The sequence below is a fragment of the Falco rusticolus genome, chromosome 5, assembly GCF_015220075.1.
Source record: "Falco rusticolus isolate bFalRus1 chromosome 5, bFalRus1.pri, whole genome shotgun sequence".
Taxonomy (NCBI): Eukaryota; Metazoa; Chordata; class Aves; order Falconiformes; family Falconidae; genus Falco; species Falco rusticolus.
Genome location: NC_051191.1, coordinates 21146752 through 21172135, shown reverse-complemented (window position 1 = coordinate 21172135; position 25384 = coordinate 21146752). Strand labels below are relative to the sequence as shown.

The 25384-nt window shown below is 48.4% G+C and overlaps 1 protein-coding gene across 3 annotated transcripts; it reads right to left on the bottom strand.

Moving 5' to 3' along the window:
* Positions 1 to 369: 369 nt before the first annotated feature.
* On the bottom strand, positions 370 to 24580 carry STRIP2 (striatin interacting protein 2). 3 transcript variants are annotated; one of them, XM_037388329.1, is made up of 21 exons: positions 24438 to 24578; positions 22836 to 22905; positions 21745 to 21819; positions 21507 to 21641; positions 21191 to 21311; positions 20799 to 20867; positions 20579 to 20685; positions 20334 to 20461; positions 19825 to 20010; positions 18380 to 18603; positions 16982 to 17047; positions 16258 to 16321; positions 15114 to 15185; positions 14742 to 14816; positions 13379 to 13476; positions 12710 to 12836; positions 10673 to 10773; positions 8483 to 8549; positions 5006 to 5110; positions 4409 to 4613; positions 370 to 2291 (listed from the first exon to the last, which is right to left on the bottom strand). In XM_037388329.1, the coding sequence occupies exons 1-21, from the start codon at positions 24576 to 24578 to the stop codon at positions 2041 to 2043; spliced, it is 2487 nt and encodes an 828-aa protein (XP_037244226.1). In that variant the 3' UTR covers positions 370 to 2040. The 3 variants fall into 3 exon arrangements, with proteins under 3 accessions (XP_037244226.1, XP_037244227.1, XP_037244228.1); XM_037388330.1 differs by lacking the exon at positions 24438 to 24578 and having other exon boundaries at positions 21745 to 21905; positions 22836 to 24065; XM_037388331.1 differs by lacking the exons at positions 370 to 2291; positions 4409 to 4613; positions 5006 to 5110 and adding an exon at positions 5117 to 7469 and having other exon boundaries at positions 24438 to 24580.
* Between the last annotated feature and the right edge of the window lie 804 nt (positions 24581 to 25384).

Here is a 25384-nt window from a genome sequence, read left to right as displayed (position 1 = left end):
TCTGGGATCTCTAAAGAGAGCACCGTGCTTCAATTACAGATCGCATGTCTGTTTTCCAGGCCTCACTGCTTGGACAGGCTTTATTTATTTTTAAATAACTTCTTACTTTTTAACAAGCATGGACACTGTGAAGACATCTACAGCCCATAATTTTGTTTTTTAGAGTTCTACAGATACATCAGAATAGAACATCCAAAGTACGTCAGACAGAAGGCCCTTCCTCAGTGGATAGAGTGGATATGGGCACAGGTGAGAGCTGAATTTATGGGTTTGTTTGTGGGGGATGTTTTTGTCCTTTAAAAACAAAAAAAGGCATCAAAGGAAGCATTTAAATTAAGGTGCAGGAAGAAAAAAAAGCTTAAGTAAATGTACGTGCTTTAAAAGTTGCTCTGGTTTATTTTGAACAAAAGCATATTTAAAAAGGTGAGTGGGTTTACTAATGCTATTTCCATGAAAAACACCTTTTACAAACGCCATTTAGGAAACACTCTCAGTTGAATTCTACAGCAATAAGCACAAACCCTGTAATAAGTAATACTTGTGGTTTTATCACTTGTGTGCTTGATATTTTGTTAACAGTACGGCCTAAGTGCTTGCCTGCACTATATTAACACATGCTTCTGTGACAAAAAACAAACTCCTGGCTTCATGGCCAGAGGGAGGTTAGAGCCAGGACTCCCTGTGCTGGACTGATAAAATTTTGTAGAGGAAAGATTATAGTTTGCAGGCTCTGTCATAATACTAAAGTACTGTGAAGCCCACCCTGCCTTCTCAGTGTAGCCCTCAGAAAGCACCATTGTCTGAGGAGAAGGGACTGTCACTCTGCACAGTGCCAAGGGCTGAGATTCACTCAGCAGGTCAGCCCACATGGGTTTCCAGCCTGCCTTCAGCTGCCATCCCCATGCAGGGCAGCTTTACTCAAGTGTAGCGTTTGCATTGACTTTATAGAAAGTTTATAGCTCTAATATGCTATTCATTCTGAAAGTTACAGACTGCAGTGTCTATTCTTTTCCTCATATGATGGCAATAAAGTGTTAACCAAAGCACTTTTCCTCCCCACTTTAAGACTTGGCACAAACATTCCCCTGAATAACCAAAAATCTGTGCAAAAATTAGGTTATTTAATGCGGCATTCACGGTCTCCTCCAGGGTTAGAAGGGCTAAAAAGCAATGAAGAAAGCTATCTGGAAACCTAACAGCTGCAGTAAGTATCCTTCAAAAACAACCAGGTGGAGAGAAAGAGAGGCGATCAACATCCTTTACAGCTCTAAACACTGCACAGTGAACAGAATGGTGGAGGAAAAGTGGAGCAGTGAAAAGGTAATGGATTACTATCCCTGGTGATGCAAAAATTGTCAGTTGTGGAAGCAAGGCTCTGTAAGTCAGGTTGTGTAATCCCAGCAGCAGTAATGCCAGCCTAGGGACAAGATGTAATGTCATCTCCTTTGGCCAAGTCAGCCTGTCATCTCTGACTGAGACTGTCACAGCCAGTGCCACATATTTCTTATTTTCAGCTTCATTAGGAAAGCAGGGCAGCTTGTTCATGGCAGCAGGGTGTTTGAAGCACATTATCAGACAGCCATAACTGAATAAATGAAAACAAATTCAGCACAGCGTGGAGCATTTGGGAGAGATGAAAACCTTTCACAGTTGAGATACTTTTACAACAAATTTACTTACATGCGTGAACCAAGCTAAGAGACAGACCTGGACTCAGCTCTCGTACACTGGTGTCAATCTGAAGTAAAGACCAGATAAGCTCACTCTTGACACTGCCACTATTGTGACACTGGAGCCTCGTCTGTGGCCTCTGTGCAGGTCAATTGATGCTGCATGGTCTACAAGAAGTCACAGGAAAGGGATGACCTCCAAAAAGACGGGAGCTGCATACTCAGGGGTCTCTGGGTCTCTTTGGAAAGACCATAATCTTTTTCCAGCTGTGCCTAAGAACACCCAGGTCCAAAATAATCTTCCTTTCCTCAGCCTGTAGCACCTTGAGTCCTTATTGAGGTGGGACTGGGGCAGGTGAAGGTGGCCTTCTCACTGGTAGTGCAGCAGCTCCTCCCAGCGAATGGGCTGGGAAAACACCTCCCGTTCCAACCAGAGTTCGTATGAGTACTGGAAGTCTTCGGGGAGCTCCAGCCGCTGTCCCAGCACGCTCTGCAGGCAGTTGTCCACTGGTGCAAACTCTGAGTCTTGAGGTTTGTCGTATCTCCGGCTATTGAAGGCTTCAATGTTGGCCCTCAGGGTGCATTCTTCAGCCTGGAAATCCCATGGTCTTGCATCAATATCTGCATTGAAGAAGAAACAAGACCGAAGTATTGTGGAAAAAGTAACTCTGGTAAGGTTTCAGCAAAAGTAAGGATGAAGATTTTACAGCAACCACATGCCTGAATTGACCAGAGTATTAGCCACTCAGTTATTCCTAATCAATTCCCATTATGTATGCATTTCAATTTAAGGTATTTAAATGAAATATGTTAAAATAACTTGTAAATTAAGCAGAGTCAGAAAGCTTCCTGTAGAAATGCAATTATTTCTGCTCTGTGGTGCTCTTTAAGGACTCTATAATTACCAAGCTCCTGCTTTTTTCAGAAAGGCCCCACCACATCTACTGAAAATCTCCATAGATGTCTCAAGCAGAGACCAAGATTTAATGCATATAGCTAAAACCTGGTGAACTTCTTATGAGCTACTGAAAACATTTTTTAAAATTTAGACAAATCTAACTATGAATGATGTTGAAAAGCTAATAACTAGCTGTAAGAACCATGATATTTGAAACAAGTAGTATTACCTCAACATGTAACATGAAAAAAAAAAGTTGTATTTTGAAAGTTGGTCTTTATGAGCTCTCAGTCTATATGAAATAGTTATTTGCTCCATAAAGGTTCCATAAATTCATTGGCAAAGCTCAGCTGTGCTCAAGGGGGGGAAAGGTCCAAGCTGAGTATCAAGCCAGACATACAAAGATAAAAATAATTACTCCAGGAAAAACCCTTCCAGACTGTGTCTCTGAAAGCCAAGTTCTTCCCTGGCAAACTGTCCAGGTCAAGATGCAGTCTCTGCTAAGCAGTAAATTGCGCAATCGAGTGTTGCATTATGTTGCTGATTTAACTCTTTTCAGGGAAGTGGGACACACACAACAACTTATCCTTGGCATCTGTCTTAAAATTGCATTATTCTCAATATTGCCATGTAAATTCAGTTGTTACCGCAAACCCTTGCTCCAGGCCAGGTGATGTAGGTACTCGTCTTCTCCTGCTCTTTTGGAGCATATAGTGCTCAAGCTATTTAAGTCACCCAAGGCAGGCAGTATCCCATAGCTGTACCCCGTTAGTGGCATAAGGCAGCCCTGCTGCCGTATTCATCCCAACAGGGAACAATCAGCTGAAAAAGGCAGTGACAGGATAGCGTTTCCCATAAAAGAAAAGTAGTTCCCAGTCTTCCCCAGCCTTTCAGCTCTTTGGTTTTTGGGGGAACTCCACTAGCCCTAAAGTAAAATTAAAAATATCAAGTTTACTTTTTCATTCTTCTGAATTAATGTCATAGGGGTATCATGAGTATCAAAAGCCTACAAGTCTTCAAAAATTTATATTTTACAGTTGAACACCCTAACATAATTATAATGCTTTTCTGCCTTGTAAAAAACTTAGGTTAGGCTTTTACTTTTTGCCCTGTTTTGTTTTAAAACAGGAATGCTACCCAATTTTCCTACTTGATCCTTATTAAAAAGAAGATACATGCAGAGCAAAAATTTCAGACTATATTATGGCAAAATGTCATTTTAATACTTTTTTTGCTTGTCCTAAGCTTGGCTCAGTTGTTGCAGCAACTGAGTGTACTTACAAGGGAATAAAACCATGTGGTCTGATGCACCCTGTGGATTAATACATGAGGAACATCAGAAACTTCATGGCGTCTCTCAAAAAATATAGATTTGGATTACATAAGAGCTGTTTAAACAGACCAGCACATCTAGTCTGTGCTTCAGCTTAAGGATTCAGAGTATCCACACTGCCAGGATGTAACCACTGCTATTTCTGAGGTGTGAGCTGCAGAGCTATCAGTCAGATCTTCACTCCATGGCCATCCTAAGCAGATACCAGGACAATTTAGTGGCTTGATGACAAAAGTGATTTAGGAATGCAAAAGTGCAGGCCTGGGCTTGGCGGAAACTCTTGTCTTGGAGACTCAAGCTGATTATGTCTCATTCTGATCTGATTATTCCCACCTTTCCTCATGCAATCAGTTTGTTCTCTTCTGATGGTGCTGAATGGTGCCTTAAAGCTTCTGAAAAAATCCCCAATACTGACTCAAAAAAAGTTTATAGGCCAAACCACACCATACCCCTGCGAGCCGATTTCAACTCTGCAGGCAGAGAAGATGCTTCCCTGGCACTACTCACCATTGCCATAAGCCCAGTCATCGTTCATGCGGTGCCGCACCTTCTGGTAAATGGCAGACATGGTCTTCATGTTGCTTTTTCTCCACTGGCGCCCCAGGTATTTGGTCTGGATTTTCAGCAGTTTGAGGACATACAGCTGCATCATGGCCTGCTTCACCTTCAGAGCTCGTTTCAGTATTGGGGCTGACTTAAAGACTACCAACATCTGTCAAGAAATCAAGAGAAATTAATGCAATGTGTTCAAGAAAGCCCACAAGTACTGTCTGTGCAGCTTTGGGCACTAACACCCGGGCCACGTACAGTACAAACCCCAATCAGGTCAAACAGGAGTGTTCAACATAACCAACACTTGCTGCACAGGGCTTGAGGGTCATAGAAATAAGTATTACTTGCAGAACAAAAAGCATTTCTGCATTTAAGGCTCAGTCTGTGAAACAAAAATGGGCAGATTATGAAGCAGCAGAAGCTTCACCACTGCCAGAAGAAAGTCTCAGCAGGAAGGCTGGGCTGAAGCCCACTGTATAGAGCCGGTGACATGCTCAGATTGCAACACTGGCAGCCCACAGCAAGTCTTGGGGAGGCAGGACATCACCTTACCATTGTCCTCGAGTGTTTCCACTTGGTCAGCTTGTTGAGGATCCTCAGCAAGTTAATGCAGGAGAATAAATTTCTCCAGCAGAACTGGTTGTTGTCTCCAGCTTCCTGCAAGTGGAGAAGGAAAAGTGTAACCCTAACTGCAGCGTCCAACACCACTACCACAGAGATATCCTTATGCTGAAAGTCTATTTTTACTGTCTGCACAGGTCTTTTTTCCAATGGAGAGTGAGCAGTGGAGCTCCCTCCTCACTTGGGTTATCATCATGCAGCTGACAAGCCAACAGATTCTGGGGAAAACCGTTCTGAAAGACTCAGATGTGATCAGCATTTTAATTCGCATTTAGGTTTAGAGTAAGAGCTAAGATAAATCACATTATTCCATCATGGGAAATATATATTGTGGTAGATTTGAATTCGTTGTTTACAGTCAGAGAGCAAATTACAGCCTAGTGATCAGCACTGCTTAGAGAGCAGGTTTTTGTTAATTATATAAATTAATTCCTAAATTACCACATGCTTAGAGGACATATTACAGACAAATAAAAGGCAGTCACATAATGCAGGATGACAAACAAAAGCATTTTTATCAGGAGGATAAGATTTTTCTCTAACAAAGTTCCCTTCCAACTTAAGTGCAATTGATAGATTATTTTAAATATTAGCTAAGCATAAGCACCTCCAACTCCAGGTTGCGTAAATATTGCCTGTGGCACATTTGAGCAGTAATTCCACTACAGTAACTTGCTTTATGCTTGAACAGCACTGAGCACAGCAGAAGTGTCCCACAAATAACCTATTCAGCGATGAGAGCGGAAACAAATGCTGCTTAATTTATAAGCCACTTCCAGCAAGCTACAGCTTCATGGCTGTAACAACTCATGGCAAAAACTGCAGCCTGGTGCATGATCCAGGTTCTGGGCATCCTCGGGAGGAGTCTGAGGATGACCCCAGGGAGCCCGTTCTGTCAGAGTGTCTAATCCAGCTTTGAAACTGGATTTACCCAAGAAAATCCTGCCAGCATAATACCTTTGTTCTTAAAAGCAAGCACCAAACCTATCATTTCAGTAAGCCTGTAAAATGCTATTGTACATACAATTTTTAGAGGCCAAAAAGAAAGTGGTTCTGACATTTTATTTAATTCTGGGATTTGGTACAAGCCACTTTGAGCCAATGCACTTTTCTGGCAGTAAAGGCTATGCCTGTGCTGGAGGCTCCTGTGCACACAGCAGAGCCCAGAGGTGGGATGTCACCAAGGTGCTCGCAGATGCTGCATGCAGCTCTGAAGGTGCCAGCTCAGGAGCAGCGCTCGTGCAGTTTCGTATCAGTGCCCAGTCCTAATATGCTCCCTCTGCACCAAGTAGGTTTTTTTCCAAAAAGACCTCAGTAGAATAAGCTAGTACCCCTTTCATAGGCAGCTGGATTTATTTTTGTCACCAATATGATGTTGTCTCTATAGCTTCAAATAAGTGAAAGGCTTTCCATCAGATTTACAGAACGAGGGAATAGGCTAAATGGACTTTAATCCTCCATTTACCCCTGTCTCCTGTTCCCCTCCCCATAGCACCACGACACAGTACAGCAGGGTCCTCTGCAGCCCCTTCCTCAAGCACAGGGAGCTGTGACAGAAGAGTGGAGATAGGGACCAGCAAGGAATCAAAGAGCTTGTCCTACAGCAGGAGGGGTGAAACCTGCGCGACCTTGCTGGGACTGCAGCCACTCCTGATTTATATCATGTGGGGACAGCAGTTACCCCACTGCCAAAGGATCCCTCATCTGGAAACAGCACTGCTGAACTCAGCCTGGTTTTCCATGGAAGGAAACTGAACACACAATATCCTGTGTGCAACCCACTGAGAGTATAATCATCTGTTCTGTCTGCTGAGATATGTGTTACGGCTGGGATGTTAAAATCAGTGCATCAGAGTGTTAAAAAAAAAGCTAAACCAACACACAAAGTGTTGGCTGAAGGAACATAAATACGTGCATAAGCATATGCCTCAATTACCATGGCATGTTTAATTTCTATTAAATCCTTACATTCATGGGTATCCTCCCGAAGACAAACACATGGTAAAATTCAAGTTGGTTTCTGCATATTTTTTAATTAAATTAACCTCCGATAAGGCTAACGTCCATGTCTGCTGGAGGAAAGTGAAGAGGCACTGTCATTTAATGCAACAGCTCCCAAATTGGGGACCAGTCCCTACTGGGAATATTTTTCCTAAAAACGTTCAGTCTTCTCCTACAGCCGTAAAACTTAGCATGAGTGTTAAGGATTAGCGTGAGCCATGGGAGTACTCAGCAACGTGTCGCTAGATGTCCCCATTGGGCCAGGACATGTCGCTGGGAGCCTGTCAGGGGGACAGCCCTCAGCAAGTAGCCCACGGACCAGCACAAAACAGGAGACTGATGGTGTTGATAAAGAGGAAGACAATGTCCAGGAGTTGTCACCCCGAGCAGGTACCTAGAAGGAGGCAAGAAGCACTGGCAGAAGGGCACATGGAACGCCAGTGGAGGACTGAGCCAGCACGCCGGCCATGCATGATGATCCCACATCACATCCACCCGCATGTGCTCCACAGCAGGTTTTTACATAAATTTGTTCTGGCATAATAAACTCACAGTGGGAATTTGCATTGCAGTTGGCACATCAGGAAAGCCATGGCTACAGATCCAATAAAACCAGTTTGGTTGTCCTGGCTGACCGCAGCCTCAAGCATTCATGAGCAACTTTGGTTAGTAGAAACTAGGGAAAATCTTCCACTTTAACGATTTTAACCTTTACACAGCTAAGGAAAACAACATAGGCTCAAGATTTTAGCAGCCAGGCAACGTGAGATCATCCTGGCCCAGACTGGTTTTGGTCAGGCTGCTTCTTAATGATTCCTGCATCATTTAGCAACTCACTTCCCTCTGATCCCCCTCCCTGTTAACTCCAAAGTTTGTCCCTGCTCTGCACCCTATGCAAGTCTAGCCTACTCTGCATTTGAATTATTGCAGTTATGAACCTGCCAGCATTAATGTCTCATCTATAGTCCATATATTCACACAGGTCATCATGCTGGCTGGTCTTCATAACACTTAGGCTCCCCTCTACAGGGAATTTGGCTCATTCCTTAATCTACTGGCATTTTATGAAATGTGAGTGCTCATGGCAATTTAAACCTGGGAGGCAATGGCCTCTGGGCAAATCCTCTTCAAAAGGAGGCTCTCTCATTTAGAAAAGTGAAAGGGAAAACTCTAAACCAAACTATTTTTATGGGTTTCACAAGGCCAGCAGTGCCTCCTCCCCAAACTCCCCACAGCTGATCAGAATAGCGATGGGAGGAATTTTCAAGTCTGGGGGGGGGAAAGAAGTCTAATTTTGGAAAGGTTGGGGGTACAAAAAAAGAAGACAGAAAAAAGAAAACAAAAATCCTTCCTCACCCTCTCACATACCGCAATACTGTTTACAAGGACCCTTTCTGTGCTGCTTACCAGGCTTTCTGCAGTGAGCTCAGGCAAATCATAGACTGTACAATGTGGATAATCCAGGACGGAGATGCTGCAGAAGGCACAAAAGAAGGGACTTGTTAAGAACCAGGTAAATATGAAAGCAACTTTTTAAGATGATCTACATGATTATGCCCAGCAATCTGTAATGTCTTCTTTCCCTGTGCTTGGGATTTGAATTGCAAAGGCAGCAATGCCTGATGCAACAAGTAGTTTGGATGCGTAGCAACAATCCCATCTCCAGCAAGCCACATTGGGCACATGAACCAGCCTGCAGCTGGTGCCACGTGGACATGCCTCCTTCCTGCACTTCCGACTGCACAGATGGCATCCAAATGGGCTCGCAGCCTCACCGCTGCCTTGCGTCTCAGCTTAATGGAGCACGTCGATTCCTCTTGGCTCCAAAGCACATCCTGAGTGCATTAATAAGGACTCAAAGGATTTGGATCCATTAAGACATGAAAGATTAGTTATTCATATGTATATTTTTAAAAAGGGAAAAAAAAACCACAAACCCCAGATCTTAGGTTATAATGGAGTATCTGATTATCAGCAAGAAAATTCATGAGGGCATCAGGTCTTTTGAAGCCCTCCAAGCCTATTGCCTCTGTAAAAGTAGCCAATAAAAAAAACCAAGAAAAGTATACAATATGTGTGTGTGTATATATATATATATATATATATAGTGTATGTATACACACACACACTCTGATGCTATCCATGCCAAGACGTATACCAATCTAAAATGAAGCATGCATTGTCACACAGCTTCAGTTCTTGTGTCCCCTCTTGTTTGCTATTTTTTGTTTTTAACTTCAGCAACCGAGCAACAAGCTGACTTGACAGTCACTGAGTCAAAGGCGGTCCAGGATGAAGACCCAAGGTCAGGAGATCCCCTCAAACAGGCTTTCATTTAAAGCATTTAGCCCAGGAAGGGCTTGTCTGACCACAAGGACAGATGCTCCTGCTGGCTCCTATCCATCATAACCCTAAAGCTGGAAGCGCCATGCAGATACAAGCAGGAGAGCTCAGAGGGAACCAGGTCAGGACAAGGAGCCACACAGCTCAATTGCCACAAGTTGTCATTGTACTGGCATCACTTCTGATACTTCCTGTTGCACCATCACTGGCCTCAGGTCCATACATCTGAACGTGGCAAAATTCCATGATCCTTTTTGCAGGGCAGTGCCTGACATTGCTCACTGTTATCTGACAAACTGGTACTCTGGCTGGACAGAACAGCTAAACCTCCCTGGATCAGAGCATCCAGCTGCAAACCCCACCTCATTTCACAGGTGCATATCCTGCCTGTGAAGCCTCCATCAGAATGCAGAGGAGGAAGCTAAGTGCTCCTGGGCTATGTTTCCTCCTCACTTATGTGGCTTTAAAGCACAGGACCAAAAGCGGAAATATTTATCAGCAAGATAATTAATATATTACTTTCTATTTTTTGATGCGTGCCTTCTCACATATACACAACCACACCATGCAGGAGACAAACCAGCCTACACACAGAGCTAAAGTGCATCAAAAAGCAAGAAAAGGGATCTCTTCATTATTCCAACAGCAACACTCCCCTGCAAATGGGGAAATCCAGCCCAGTGCTACTGAGTTGTGAAAGAGTTGTGTTCTTTCAGTTCTTACACTGAGTTGCAGTAGTCCAGCCAGTCCCTATGCAGGCTCAAACTTGGGCTAGTGTCTTTCTAAAATCAGAAGTAAAAGGCAGTAACAGCTACACAAAATCTGAAGAAGCCAGGCAGAACAGCTGAATTATAGCTCTATGAAGCGGAAAAGACCTAGAAGACTCTTCCCCACCTAATCTTCTTGAAGTTGTAGCCCATAGATGCCCAGTGGCACTGGACTGCTTTCCAGGAGTCCACATAAAGATGAAAATGGGCCTACTGCCAGCAAGGGAGACAGGTCTACATGCATTTCAGTAGTCCAGTGAGAGACTGGACACACCGCCCCCCCCCCCCCCCCCCGCATCTGTCCTTCTCATTAAGCAGAAGGTATTTGCTCCATTCCAATGTATTCCTTTAGTGAAGAGTATACTGCCCCAAAGCCAGGCTAGGGACCAGAGGTCACTTGGTCCCACCACATAGTCATGTGTTAGGGTTCCTCACGCACAAAGCCTCCCTGCTCCATCACCACTGCCTTTCCCAGAAGTGGCTGTACCTGTTTTTGGCAGTGATGTATGACATGATGTTTTGGTTGAAGAACTTCAGGATCAACGGGATGCAGTTGGCAAACACCAAATGTTGGGACACATACTCAAACTGAGGAAGAGAATTGAAATGGGTCAAGGTTAGCTGGAACAAGTGGGAGCATCACCTGGGAATGGAAACCCATTTCCAGCCAAAAGCAAAGCAGTCTTGATGGTTTGCTCTAGACACCTTGCAGAAGTTTGCTGTGTAAGGCTTGCATCATACACAGCAACTTCCACCAGATGGAAAACTCCAGAGCCATGAAGTGGACACACAAAATTTGTCAGTAGTTTAGGAATAGCTGCATGTAATGACTGCAGTGTAGCTTTTCAAAATATAATCTGTGGCAAAACAATATATGGATAAAAGGGAAGGAGATGTAGCTATTACATGAGAAAATATGATAATTCTATTGCTGTCACATGCTAATCCCAGTCCCTTTTCAAATTTTGACTGAAAAAGCACCCTTGCCTTCATAAATGCTTTTAATTTCTCTCCCCCTCTAAACATGAAATGGTCTGGGTACATACAGCTACATAATACAACAAATCTCTACTGTCCTCTAAAGAGACAGACACAAATAGCAGCAATATCCTATCCTATCCCATCCCATCCTATCCTACCCATGTCTGTCAATAATCTGCAGTCAACACCCCAAACCTGAGAGCAAACAAACAGTTTGTTCCTACATGTCTCATCTCAGCCTGGTACAAGCTGTCGACACTCTGCATGCCATCGATGACACCGCTGCCATTATTTGCAAGTAATCAGCAGTTCCCACTAGCTGGGATCTGAGATGCACTCACTGCTTGGAAATGCAGCTGCCAGCGACTAATATGTTACATAGGATACAAAGGTTACAAAGATAATGCTGAACTGCAATAATTTGATGGTGTTTCTCTGTTGGCATAAGAAATGCCAAATCTCAACACAACCGAGACAAAAAAAAACTTGATTTGTGTTGGTGTGCAGGTCTGTGCAGTTGCTGCTCTACCAACGTGGCAGCCAGTGAGCACAGGGTGACCCCCAGCAGAGCCCAGACCAGCCACGCTCTCCGTTACCCTCCACTACTTTCTGAAAGCATTGTCTCAGACCCTGCAGTGGTTTTTGGGGTGCACCCTGAGACCAGCTTTGGCACTGAAAGAAATTATGATGGCTCACCCAAAATCAGACACAAAAGCAGAATCAGGGGAGAAAATCCCACAGCTTTCTCCAGACTTAGCAACAGACTGCAAGGCTCCTGCTGTCATGAAGGAAGAAAAGAGAGGAGCTGCTCTGGAGTAAAGTGAGAAAAATTAGTGAAGAAACGTGGGGGAACCCTGAACAAATGTAGTAACTGTTGTAAAAATGTAAGGTTTTGTTTCATTTTATCCAGTCTAATATATGGATTTATATTTATCCTTAAATATCAGTGGGCTTCATAACACAGATGGATTCGTACCATGTTGAAACTTTTAAAAGGAAAAACATAAATTGAAAACACTAATTGTTTGACTTGCAGAATGGGTGGAGAACTGAGCTGAGGCTCTGTAGAAACCAGAGCCTCAAGATCTTGATCCTGATGAGGGACAGAAGACTAGATTAGTTAACCTCAGGAGGTTCTACCAGCACTATTTCTGGTTGTTGGAGATTAGAAAGAGCAAAAGAGGGCCTTGCCTAACTCCCATTCCCTTCCCCCTTCTACCGGGGAGGCTCATGCTCATGATAATCTCCTAAATTTTAATCTGATCAGCCACAGTGTGAGTTTTTCCAGAAGTCTGAAAACTCCTTCCACGTGAGTGGAAACAATTCTGTCAAAACACAGTCAGAGATATATTGCAGACAGGTTATTCCTGCCTGAGTAACCCTATACAAATCCTTGCCCAGGGCTAGGGTTCACTGCTATGGACAAGCAATCTGCAGCTCCTCATGGAAACCCTTCCTGGACAGGTCTTTTAGGAGAGGGTCTATCTGGACACACCGGCTTCAAGACCAGCTTGGCAGTGGCTGACCCCTTCTCTATGCTCACCTGGTAGATGTGGTTCAGCTTGAAGTGCTTGAGGAGCAGGAGCAGCAAAGCTGAGATGCTCTTCACGATGATCTCTTTGTGTCTGTTCACGTCAATCCCCAGTTTCATGCTCTGAAGAACGGTAATGCTGTGTTGGAGGGAAAGAAGGCAGCAGCACAGTGGATATGGGAACAAGGAGGACTAAGGGACTGTTGAGTTCATATTAATCTGGACAGGTTCTGCTGAAACAGGGACCTTCAGTTCCCCCTGGGACTCCCATTTCCATCCTCTCCTGCCTGGTGACACCAAAGTGCACTAAAAAAAGGGGAAAAAAAAGCTGATTGCCCTCCACCAACAGTCCTGGGGGAGTGGTATGAAGGACACCTGCCATATGTTCACGTATCTTTTTGATTTGGGTCAGTTACCATGATTTTATGATTTATGCCACTTAGCTAGCAGAGCACAGTAGCTGGCAATTGTGCTCAAATTGTTACGCTTTTGAAAAAACAGCATCACTTCCTTGACTTTCACTCCTCTGCCCGGCTGGCAACAGTAGCTTGCACCTATCCAAAGAGATGTCCCCAAATCTGTAGCACTCCCAGACTTATTGGCAAACCCCAACTCTCCTGCTTGGCCCAAGACTTTGTGGCAAAGCTGGGATGGCTGGTGGCCATCTTGTCAGGGACTTACGGCATCTCTTCAGGCAACACATCTGCCAGGATATTGATGGAGTCGGTCTTGGCTTTGGAGGTGGGTGCTGCAGCAAGGAGGATCTTCAACAAAGCTATCTGCAGAAGAGGGCGGGTGTGGAGAGATGGTCCCAGGAAGAGGCATTCCTTCCTTCCCCTTCACTTGCTGAAATGGGACAACTTCAAGCCAACTCTATGGGGTTTCACTACTACAAGCTTGGTTTACCATGATGGACTGACTACACCACAGCTCAAATTCTCCTTTCATACCTTGGACAGACAGGCCAGGTGCAGGAAGCACAGCAGCTCTGTTTCAGCCTTAATTTAGGGCATCATGAACCCCTGAGCTCTAGTAGTATGAATAAAACAACGCAAGGGACACTTGGAGCTTAATACATTTAAATCAGTGTTTCTCTCTCCCTACAGACAGAGTGCACGTGACCCAAATAGCATCTCAGAATCACAGATTCACAGAATGGTTTGGGTTGGAAGGGAGCTTAAGGATCTAGCTCCAACCCTTCTGCCACAGGCAGGGGCACCTTCCACTAAACCAGGTTGCTCGAAGTCTCATCCATCCTGGCAACATAGCTGAATTTCAGGACATGCATTGTATTCCTCTGGGAATCTCTTGGGGCCATGGGAAGGCTGCAAGGGATGCCCCTGTAAGGAAGATCATAACCTACAGAGTCTCCACGGTTTGAAAGCTATTGAAAGCACAGCCAGGTTGCCAGAGACCTGAAGGCATTAGCACCTTGTTTGCTGAGCCATGTAAACCATGATGATGGCTTAGTTTGGTTCCTGGCCCAGCTAGCCACCATGCTCAGAGATCAGCACAATATTGTAACGAAAAATTAATCTCAGCAAGAAAAACAAAGGCTCAAGGGACCAATAAAGTCTGTAGGTTGCTGCTTGAGGTCAGAAGTGAAGATGCCTGCATCAGTATGCAGTAAGTTGCTGGTAAATAAATTGCTGGTGAGTCACAGCTCACGCACCTCTAGAGATGACACGAGGCCATCCCTGGCTAGGTCTCCTTGCTGTCCAGAGGGAAGGAGCCAGCTTTGAGCTCCCACCAAGGTGAAGAACTTGGTTCCTTGCTCCCAGTCCTCTGCACACATCCTATTTTCCAACCACTGACATATCTCCAACAATTTGACAATGTCCCTGCGTATCTACACTCCTTGATCCTCTCAATGACTCTTTCTGGACTGTACTTTACACCCAACACTGCTCTGGATTCCCACCAAAATCTCATCATTCAAGTCCTGAACACACCCCAGCAGCCTCGTGCTGAGCTCTGCAGCTCACAGATTGGGACCATTCCCCACTCAAAAGCTCTTCTTTGCTTTTAAGAAACAGGGACTTACCATATACTGGGGGAGATTGTACAACATTGCTCGATACAAGACCTCACAAGGGGTTTCTTGGACGTCCTCTTCCCCCTAGCACACAGAAACATTAGAAACAAGGGAAAATTAAGTATTTCCAGTCCACACACTTGAGATATGTCAGTCATCTCCATAAAACCCAGCCTGGGGACTTAATGATGGACATAGCTGCATGCTGACTGCAGGAAGCTCCAGGCCTTTCTCCCTTAATACAACTAAACAAGATATGGACTTCTACAAAAAAGAGCATCCCAGGTGTGTCCTAAGGATCATGGAGAATGTATGGATTTCTATGACACCTTGGAAATCTTGCACACATCTGTCTAGTGATGGGGTGCAGCAACTTCTTACCAGAGACATGGGGCACTTCTCCAGCTCCTCCTCGTTCTTGATCTGGATGTCTGAGATGGAAACATATTTGTGCTGGAAAAATACACAGAGGTAGAGCAATATCACAACTGGAGGTCAGTGATGACAACAGTTGACGATTTCAGTAATATCCGAGTTAGGTATATAGGTCACAGCAGATATATGGAGAACTCATCTTTGTGTGGGACATCCCTCTGTCCGTGAAGCCCTCCCCACATCATGCTTTTGATTACTTCCACCTGCTCCTTCTAGGATCTCTCTGTAAGTAAATGGAGAGGGGCAATCCCCTCCAAAAGGCAATCCAGACCTTAGATAGGGACAATTGGCCTCTGGAGGTGTCTCACTCAGCGTGGAACGCTGCAGGAGCCAAGACTGGCCATGCTTCCCCCTGAGAACAGCACAGGTCTGGGCATGTATGTCCAAACCCAACTCTGAAAGTCTGTTATCTTCAAAGCACATGGTAAATGCTCACCAGGACAAAGCAATGCCCTTGGATAAAGGGAAAGTCCAAGCACTGGACAATTTACTTGGAATTGCAGTGAGGACTCGGTTTTCCAATTTTTGCCCCAATTCTTGCAAGAAGCTCCAGAAGGCTTTCCTGTCACAACAAACAAGGAGGGATCTTCTTACTCCTTCCAGCAACTGTGTTTCAGCCAGAGGTTAGATGTGAGGCTACCACACTGCATGTGGTGGATATCCAGCCCCTCTCAAGCTGTTCAGACCTTGAATAGATTAATCAGATTGTCTTCCCAAGGCAGAGAGCAAGAGCTCAGACTGAATATGTTGCCGTACATCAGCTGAAGAGGAGCAGAAGACTAAATTCACATGAAACATTTACTGTGGGCTGAGAGCATACATATGACGAACCTGAAACTCATTCCAAGTGCTGTATCACAAAATTTGTGTGTAGACTTGATGCCCTGCAATCCCCCTATGGCCTTAGTGATCTTGGTCAATGATTTCTCCACCCCCATGAGATCCCCATGAGTCTAATCCCACCTCAGAGTATCTGCTGAGTGCCACGGAGCAAAAATAGCAAGGGATGAGGTTAGACAAGCTGACTGCCACTCAATAAGCCTTTCTGGGCTGCTTCACCCAAGCACTACACATGGAGCCACCATCTCACCTGCTTCAGTGTCTTCACGCTTTCATGGATGGGCCGTGGTAGCCCTATCAGGGTTTCAGTGTCTCTGTGGAGGAGGAAAGAAGGTAAGTACAAAGCTGGGAAGGAGATCTGTGTTCAAACACTTCCATGTCATACAAGGTAAAAAAGGGAGCCTGTAGTCTACTGAGTCTATCGAACGCATCCCCAGTGTGTCAGGGATTAGAAGAGGGGTTGGTGTGAACTGTCCACCCTCCACTCCTCCCAGCGAAGCCTGCACAAGAGAGGAGTGACACTGGGTAAAATCAGGTCTCCATGTGGAGCCAGCTTGAGCCCAACACTGCACCTAAAAATGAATATACCCTGCTGACACTGTACCAGGACAACTGTGCACTTGCAGCTTGATTTATTCACAAACTGGGTAATTTGTTGTGGATACCACATTGTCTTGACTCCCTCCCACATCAAATCAGTTTCTGGCTTGGGCCAGGGGTCACTTATTCTGGGTTAGGTGTGATTTTAATAGAAAGAGGTCCTTGGAGACCAGCACCTCCAGAACATGTTTTTGTAACACTGAGTGCATTGCTGCAGCCCCAGCAAAATCCAGTGCTGTGCCACATCATCCCGAGCGTGCCTTAGGCTAGCTGAGTTGAGAAAACCTGAGCTTTGTGGACCCCTCCCACCAGTTAAACTGCACTGATGGAAGCTATGGGACAGACTTTGTTGGACCTATACATGTAACACTCACTGTCCCAGCGTGAATCCAATGAATTTGTTCCTACTTGCTTCCAGGAAATGCTCGATGTCTTTCTGTCTGATGGAGCAGCAGAGAAACAAAAACAAAAAGGTTGGAAAACAGACATATACCAGACCACTGCCTACATTGCCTAGAAAGCACTGCACTGTGGGACCAGCAAGAACCTTTGAGCTTTCTAGGATTTATTTCTGGAGGTCTTAATAGCAGCAGGTGAGAGCCACCATTGCTCTTGTTGGTTGGGAGCAATGTGAACCAAAACCATGTGTATTTGCTGTGCAAGCCCATGGAAGAGTGCAAATAAATGGACAGGAGTTCTCTACAATCAGCACCTTATTTATCCACCTTCTGTGCTCCTACTACATGCATCTTCAAGTAGCATCTGCTCTCTTTGAGGGAACAAATGTTGTCTCCACAGTCTGGCAAATCATGTGGTGCTCCGAGAGAGCAAGCTGACATCTTGTCCACCCTGGGCATCTTTCATGAGAACTGGTCAGGGTCTCAGCATGACAAGTAGGACATGAACTGTGAGCCAAGGCTTTCACAGGCAGAAAGAAACCCAGCTGCATTTCCAGGCACCAGCCAAGAAAAACAGCAATCATTTGATTTCAAAGCTGAGAGCATTAAGTTACGTGGAGTACCATGGCACCATGTGTGCAGAGACCCATGTGGGAAATGAGTTCTTGCTGTGTCCCTGCGAGGAGTGCTCTGGATAGACACACTTACCTGTCACTGCTCCCGCATGAAAAAGAATGTATTTGTTCCTGTGTTTTAAAGATACTGTATTAAATCCAAGTTTTGGATCAAGAGCAAAAAAACTCACGTGGATTAGAGGGAAAGGAGCAGAGGTTTTCACTCTCTGTTCCTAACGCTCCCCCATATCATGTGTAGCATGGTCTCAGGAAGGGAAGGCACCAACTCCTTTGTTCTTAGATGTTTTTCTCCAATCTTTCACCTTAGAGCAAGGCCACTCAAAAAGGCAGAAGATTCCCACTCAACAAGCAAGAGGCAATATCATTAACCAGTTCCCAAGATGATTAGTCTAGGACCTTGCCTTACTAAGACCCATCGATACTGGTTGGAAAAGCTGACCCTGCTCCCACAGCACTCTAACACAAGCCTCCTTTCCAGTACAACCTGGCAAGCCAAAAACAGCATTGCCTTTTATTGGCCAAGCTTAGCCATGCTTGCTTTGTAAAACCTGGGGAAGGGCGCAGCTAAACCCAGTCCAGAAAGGACCAACCGAGATAAAAAAAAACCAAAAGAAGTGGAGTCACTTCAGTTCAACTTGCCAGAGGCCAACAAACTTGCCACAGACTGATGTTCAGCCTGAAATGAACTCCAGGACAGGTCATGCCAGGGGAAGATGGCAATGACACCAGATGGTTTTACCTGACTTTGGGGGCCCAGGGGAGCCCTTTGGGAAATGACACCCTTTCAATAGGCAGGCGCTGAGCAGGCATTGTGGGGATAATTGCATCCCGCTCCATCAGGTCCAGTTCCCCCTCAATCCCGCTGTCCACGTCATCATTCTCCTCTTCATCGACTCCTGCTTCATCATTCTTGAAAGGGTCTCTCTCATTGTAGATATCCAAACTGTCTTGCTTCACCAGGGGCTGCAGCAGAAGGGGAAGGAAAAATTCAAGTCACTCTGTGGATTTTATTTCCCTCTCAGCTGCTGGCACCAGACCTCTCTATCCTGGAAGGCTCAAGCTCCCAGACGTTCCTCAGGTGAAGATTTCCCTCCTAGCTGTTGCCACCAAAGCCTGGACAAGGAATAATCCCCTCTGTACCTCTAAACTTGCTGCTCTAGGAGGTGTGACGCCATTTTCCATCTTTACTTTTGGAGCTACTATCTGACTCTCCCCTAGTATAACAAGTGTTTTCATCCTTGGACCATAGCATGGCAGCTCCAAGAGTGGAGCTAAAACAAGGCGAGCTTGCTGTAAGCAGTTTGCTCCTTAGTGCTTATCAGCCCTTTGCCATAGGGTCAGGATGTCCTCTTGCTTCCTCCAGATCAAGTGCATTGTGGGGCGGATCTGCCACAACTGAGACTGGTGGATGAAAAACCGGACATGAGTTGGCGATGTGCGCTCACAGCCCAGAAAGCTGATGATATCCTGGGATGCATAACAAGAAGTGTGACCAGCAGGTCGAGGGAGGTGACTCTCCCCCTCTGCTCTTATGAGACCCCACCTACAGTACTGTATGCAGCTCTGGGGCCCCCAGCACAGGACAGACATGGAGCTGTTGGAGCAGATCCAGAGGAGGGTACAAAAATGATCAGAGAGCTGGAGCACCTCTGCTATGAGGACGGGCTGAGAGAGCTGGGGCTGTTCAGCCTGGAGAAGAGAAGGCTCCGTGGAGACCTTAGAGCAGTCTCTCAATACTTAAAGGGGGCTTGTAAGGAAGATGGGGACAGACTTGTTACTAGGGCCTGTAGTGGTAGGTCAGAGGGTAACAGTTTTAAGCTAAAAGAGGGTGGATTCAGACTAGACATAAGGAAGAAATTTTTTTACAATGAGGGTGGTGAGACACTGGAACAGGCTGCCCAGAGAGGTGGTAGATCCCTGGGAATATTCAAGGCCAGGTTGGACGGGGGCTCTGACCAACCTGACCTGGTTGGAGACATCCCTGCCTATGGCAGGGGGGTTGGACTAGATGAAGGTCCCTTCCAACCCAAACCGTTCTGTGATTCTATGAAACTGGAAGACACAGGAGCACTTGGGGGGAAAGGGAACCATGCTCCCAGACACAGGCTGGCTTCTTGAACAGGTGATGGTCTGCACTGGAAAACCATCCTGGGCCACGTGCTAGGAGGATGCACCTGCTCTTACCCTCCGGCTGCGGTGACCACGCTTCTGCTGCTGCTGCTCCATGAGCTCGATGGAGTAGGTGGGAGGCGAAGCAGCACGCATGCTGCGCATCACCTGGATACTGTCCTCTGGCAAGGGTGGCAGCCCCAGCTCCTCCCGCTTCCTCACCTTCATCACCTGCAGGGCTTCAAATCCACCCAGCGTGAACTAGGGACCAACAAAAGAGTTGAAAGAGCAGGGAGCAGACATCCCACCTGGACTGCATGGTGCTTCCAGGGGAGCCATCAAACTGGAGAGTTGAGGATGAAGACACCATGTCACTGGTTCATTCTCCAGACTTCTCCCCCACCCCACATCCTCTGCATGGCTCAGACCAGCCTCATCCCAGAAGAAACTGCTTGCCTTGTGTCAGCTTCCTGTGCCATCCTAAATAACCTCGTTATGGTTGGATTGAATAGTAGGGAACATCCAGGCTGCATCAGCACTATTCCCAAAATGACTAGTCTCTGGAAAAAGGGGTTTGCACCCACCAGAAGCACCTTCCAGAGCAGGAGCAGGACCTTCTTCATGGGGAAGTGTGGAGCATGGCCACTGCAGAACTTGGTCACCATTGTGAAAAGCAGAAGAGCAAATGGCTCTTCAGTGTGAACAGGGAAACCTGGTGGAGAGAGGGACCAGGAGCAGGTTCAGGGAAGATGCCCTGTCCCTGACGTCTCCCCAGTGGTCCAGCATGACAAAAGGAACTTGTTAGGGCACAATGAACTTTGTGGCTCACTCAGCTCCATCCTGAAAGTCTCCCGGCAGGTTTTCCACTCAGGAGGATCCACCTCTTGCTCCACACGGATATTCTCCACCATCAGGTACATGACACTGAGCAGCACTCTGCCAGGACAGCATGGCAGGCAGGTGACACTGCCAGCCAGAGGCCACTTTTTCCCCACAGGCTGTCCCATGGCCTCCACCCAATATGCTAGTGGGGTTCTGAGAGGGTGTACCTGAGCTCCGTGCTGTCGGCTAGCGAGATGGCTGGCTTCCTCAGGGCACTGCTGCAGGCCTGGCTGTTGCTGCAGGGAAGAGGATGCGCTCAGCGCCAGCCACTGGGCACAGGCTGCTCCTCATCCCAACCCTCTGCCTATGTCCGCAGTGGTGGGAACAGCACGCTGGAGGACATGCCGTGGCTGCAGCACCTCCCTGGTCCTCAGTGAAAAGGATGAGGTAGGAGAAAGAAGAGGACAAGAAGGATAGGGAGAAAGAAGATGAAGACGAAGGTGAAGAAGGAAGAAGATGTCGAGGAGGGTGGGGAGAAAGAAGATGAAGAAGAGGAGTGTGAAAAGAAAGAGTAAGGTTAAGAGGACAAGGAAGGTGAGGGCAGTGTGGGTCCTCTCACTCAATCTCCATGTTGAGGAGCTCCAGGAAGGCGGTGAAGGTTCCCAGCTGGTACAGGAGGAAGCTGTTGTGCCGAGACCAGTGCAGGACATCGCCTTCATTATCGCAGTCTCCAAAGACACCTGGAGAGGCCCAAAGGAAGGCACTGGTTAGCGGGGAGCTACCTTTGAACACCTGGAGCACATGGGACCATCCTGGGAAGGAACTTCACTGCACCGACCTGCACAACCCCAAGAGACGGTTTCTCCCAAGCCCCCATCCTGAAGCCAGGCAGCAGACACGTGGCCACATCCAGACATGGGGGATGTGGTCCTTACCCTGTGCCAGGTAGAGGATGGCCCGTGCTACTTTGAGCCGCTTGTCCCTGCTGACCACCTCTAGCCCATCCAACAGGTGCATGATGTAGGCCTTCTGCTGAGCCCCATCCAGCTCCAGCCACCTCCTGTCCTGCACTGGAAAGGGGACACAACAATCAGCTGGGTGCCTCCCCGGGGGTCCCACTCTCACCTTGGGGGGCTGCCCTGAGCCCTGGGGTGCCAAGCCCAGAGCTGGTACCTTGAGTGTGAAAATCCTCCTCGAAGCACCTCCTGTTGTTGCTGAGCTCAGGCTCCTCGGTGTAGCTGTAGAGCTCTGATGGAGAAAGGGGTCAGGAGGGACCCAGAGGACTTTCACCCTCCTCCTCATTGCCAAATTCCTTGTGGGGCTGTGAAGCATCCCTGCACACCCAAGGAGATATGGGGCAGAGACCTAAACTTATCCCTGAGCTCTTCTGCAGCTCCAGGGAGCATCTCAGAGCCACCCTGTGCTAACAAATTCATCATTTTTATCCCCACGCCCAGGCTGAGCTGTTTCCACACTCCTGTCCACAGCGATGGTGCTCAACCTGCATTTGCAATTTCATAGGCCTTTTTGGAGGGCCATTTTCTGTCCCAGTTAAGGCAGTTTGGAAAGGGAGGGACCGTCAGAGCACCCAGGCAAGACCTGTGCTGATTTCACACCCAGCAGCTTGGCCATTTTGGGACCTACAAATAGGGGCTGGACTTGAAAAGACACAATGTTGTGCCTGTTCCTATATAATTCCTATAGTCCTGTGGTGCTGAGCAGCAGCATGGGGGACTGAAACAGTCCTGCAAGGGAGGAGGAAGGATCTGTTGCAGAGAAAATGTGCTTTAGCCAGGCCAGCTCATGCAGCTGAGACACACAGAGCTAAAAATAACCCCTTTGCTGGTAGAGACACGCTCAGGACCCCGAGGGTTACAGGGCAGAAGCAGCCAGAGTTGCCGCACAGCAGGAAGATACAGGATGAGGACTTGACCCATAATGGCACCCACAACCAGGGGTGACACTTCCCAGCCTGGGCTGTGCCACTAGGCATGCCACCCGTCCTCCCACCCCCTGCACACCTGTCATCACATCCTGGGTAATTTGGAGCACAGGGTAATCCCTGTGCCCCCATGCATCCCTTTTGCTTGTCCCTGGGGAGCGAGTGGCTCTCTATTAATAAATCCCTCTTGCTCTATTCCCGAAGGATGATACCACTCGATATCCATTCCCCTATCCCGCTCACCCAACTCCCTGAGGGATTTTTTTTCCCCTCCCTGGCAGGCATCTATTAATAGCAACGCAGCTCCCAAATGCCACTTCACCTGCTAACTCGGAGCCGTGGCTGTCAGCATCCCCGTATTCAAACTCCAGGTTGGGGCAATCCACCGAGCCCTGCGGAGAGCATGTTGGGGTTAGGCTGGGGGGCCGGTGCATCCCCACGGATATTTTGGGAGGCAGGATGGCTGCCAGTGCTCTCTGCCTTTGCATTAAAGGTCCTCCAACCACCGGAGCAGCGATTTGTGCACGGATAATCTTGATGCAGGTTTCCAGGGCACAAGTGGGACGTCTGCATGAGGCTACTTAAAATACAGTGCAAATTTGGAAGGCGAATGTAAAAATAGCATTTCTCAAGTCCCGGGGAAAGAGAGGCAGGACCCAAAGTGCCAGTGAATGTTTGATGCATTTCAAGAGCCTCACATCTGCTTAAAAACATTGTCTGGAGCTGGTTTGAAGCAAAGGTGCCCAGGAGGATGCAAACCTACGATGTTCTGTCCTCAGCATCCCAGATCCAACGGCTTTTGGGGCTGGGCTTTGGCTTTCTGAAGCCCATAGGGTTGTGGATCTCCCTCCCTCTTCCCCTGCAGATGAGGAACTGGAGCATGAAACTTCGCCAGAGGATTACGGCCGGGCAGTGAGAGGGCGACCGCAGCCAGACAACCCAATGCCAGCATCGTGCTGCTGTGCCCCGGGAAGGGAACACATGAATGGGTGATCAACTAAATTAACATAATTTCTCATTCTGAGTCCCAGCAGCCCTTCTCAGCAGATGCACATCATCACGATTAATATTGATGACCCCAGAGGATGCGCAGCTCCGGGCTGAGCCCGACTTGCTCACAAACACTGGTTTCTCACCCAATTTTTGCAGCCAGGCCAGCGGGCTGGTTCAGGGAGCTAAAAGCCGACAAGGAATTTGGTGAAGTGCATGCAGCGCTAATCCGCTTTATGAGGCTGAGCCAAAGGAGAAAAGCAACCCCCAAATTCATGGGCAAGGCTCGGGGGGCCACGGCTCAGGCACCATCCCCGGGGCAGGAGGGACCCTTTGTGGGTCAGCTGTCCCTGGGGAGCCCCTGGACCCACAGCTACTTGGTGGGGAAGCTCACAGGGGTCCTGCGGTGGCTTTATGGCGGCTGGGGGCATCAGTCCTGGGCTGGATCGTGGTCTTGCTCCCCCAGCCTGGCATCTGCGAAGCTGGACAAGCACAGCTGGGGCAGAGCAGAGTGATGCAGCCCGGGGTGGTGGTGGCTGTTTGGGCAGAAGGGGTGAAGCGGCGGGGAGGTGGTGGTGCATTGCGACCTCTGGACCCTGGCAGGGGGTGGTGAGGGTAAATGGGTGCCTGGAAGGTGTAGGGGAGCTCGGCGCCTAGCTGGGCCCCCAGAACACTGCCGACAGCTCTGGGAGTGGGACGCAGAGGTGGGGGGCAGCCTCCCTGGGGTCCCCACTCCAGACTGGGCACCCTCCACCCCCGCGGGACCCCCTCAAAACCCCAAGCCGGGGTGGAAGGAGGGGCGGGGAGCACCCCCAGGGCCGGGAACCCCCCCAACCCCTGACTGGGCTCCTTCCAGCCGCAGCCCCCGGGGACCCCAAGTGGGGGCGTCCCCGCATCACGAGCAGAAGGAGCCCGGGGGGACCCTCGCCCTTACCTCGGACTCCTTCCGTTGGCTCCTGAACAGCTCCCGGCTCTTGGGCTGGGGCTGGGGCTGCGGCGGGGGCTGGGGCTGGGGCTGGGCCGGCCGAGCCCGGGCCGGGGCCGGGGCCGGGGCCGCGCCGCCCGCCGCCTCCATCCGTTGCGCCCCTCTGCAGCGCCGCCGAGCACGTGGGGGCCGGGCTCCGCGCCCCGCCCTTGGCCCGCCCCCGCCGCGTCCATTGGGCCGCCGCTCCGCGGGGCGGAGACAGAGGGCACACTCCCGCTTCGCTATTGGGTGGGGGGCGGAGCCAGAGGGGTCGTGGAATGGGGAGGGGGGTCCCCGGGGGGTGGTGGGGACGGGGCGGGTGTCCCGGGATAACGGTGTGTGTGTGGGGGGGTTGCGGTAACCCAGGGGGTGCCGGGGGGCTTGGGAAGTTGCAGGGCTGTGGGAGACCCTCGGGACTGTGGGTGCTGGCAATAGGGGGTGCTGGGGTGGGCACACACAGACGGGGTTTACCTGGAGATGACAGGTTTTGAAGGGCCGTGGGGTGTCCCAGGGGTGATAAGGTACCCCTGAGGGGTGCTGGAGGCAAGAAATGCTTGGGAGGGGGCGTTATCGGGTGTCCCTGGGGCTGCTGGCAACAGGGGTGTCCGTGGGAATGCTGTGGAGGACACGGGGTGCCCCTGGGGGAAATGGGCTGGGGGAGCTGCTGGCTGCAGGAGGTGCCCTGGGGCTAATGAGGTTGCAGGGAGGGCCGGGTCCTGCTGGCACCCGGGCGGCTGCAGCTGCCCCACTGCAGGCAGGGGCCAAGGGTCCCCAAGGCACCCCCAGCATCCCCCACAGGGTCACCTGCTGGGCTGGGTTGTCCAAGCCCCCCTTACCACAATGTTGATTAAAAGCAACTCCTGGAGGGCTGGAAACCAGGGATGGGAATGCTCCAGACTTCCCTCCCACTCCTGCTC

What these genes read in the sequence shown, in the direction of transcription:
- STRIP2 (XM_037388329.1), bottom strand. Translation starts at nt 24,578, where the DNA reads ATGGAGGCGGCGGGCGGCGCGGCCCCGGCCCCGGCCCCGGCCCGGGCT. An exon ending in CCACGGCTCCGAGTTAGCAG is followed by an intron (nt 21,820 to 22,835) that starts GTGAAGTGGCAT and finishes TTTCTCCATCAG; the next exon opens with AGCTCTACAGCTACACCGAG. An exon ending in GTGGTCACCGCAGCCGGAGG is followed by an intron (nt 18,604 to 19,824) that starts GTAAGAGCAGGT and finishes CTTCTGCTGCAG; the next exon opens with CCCCTGGTGAAGCAAGACAG.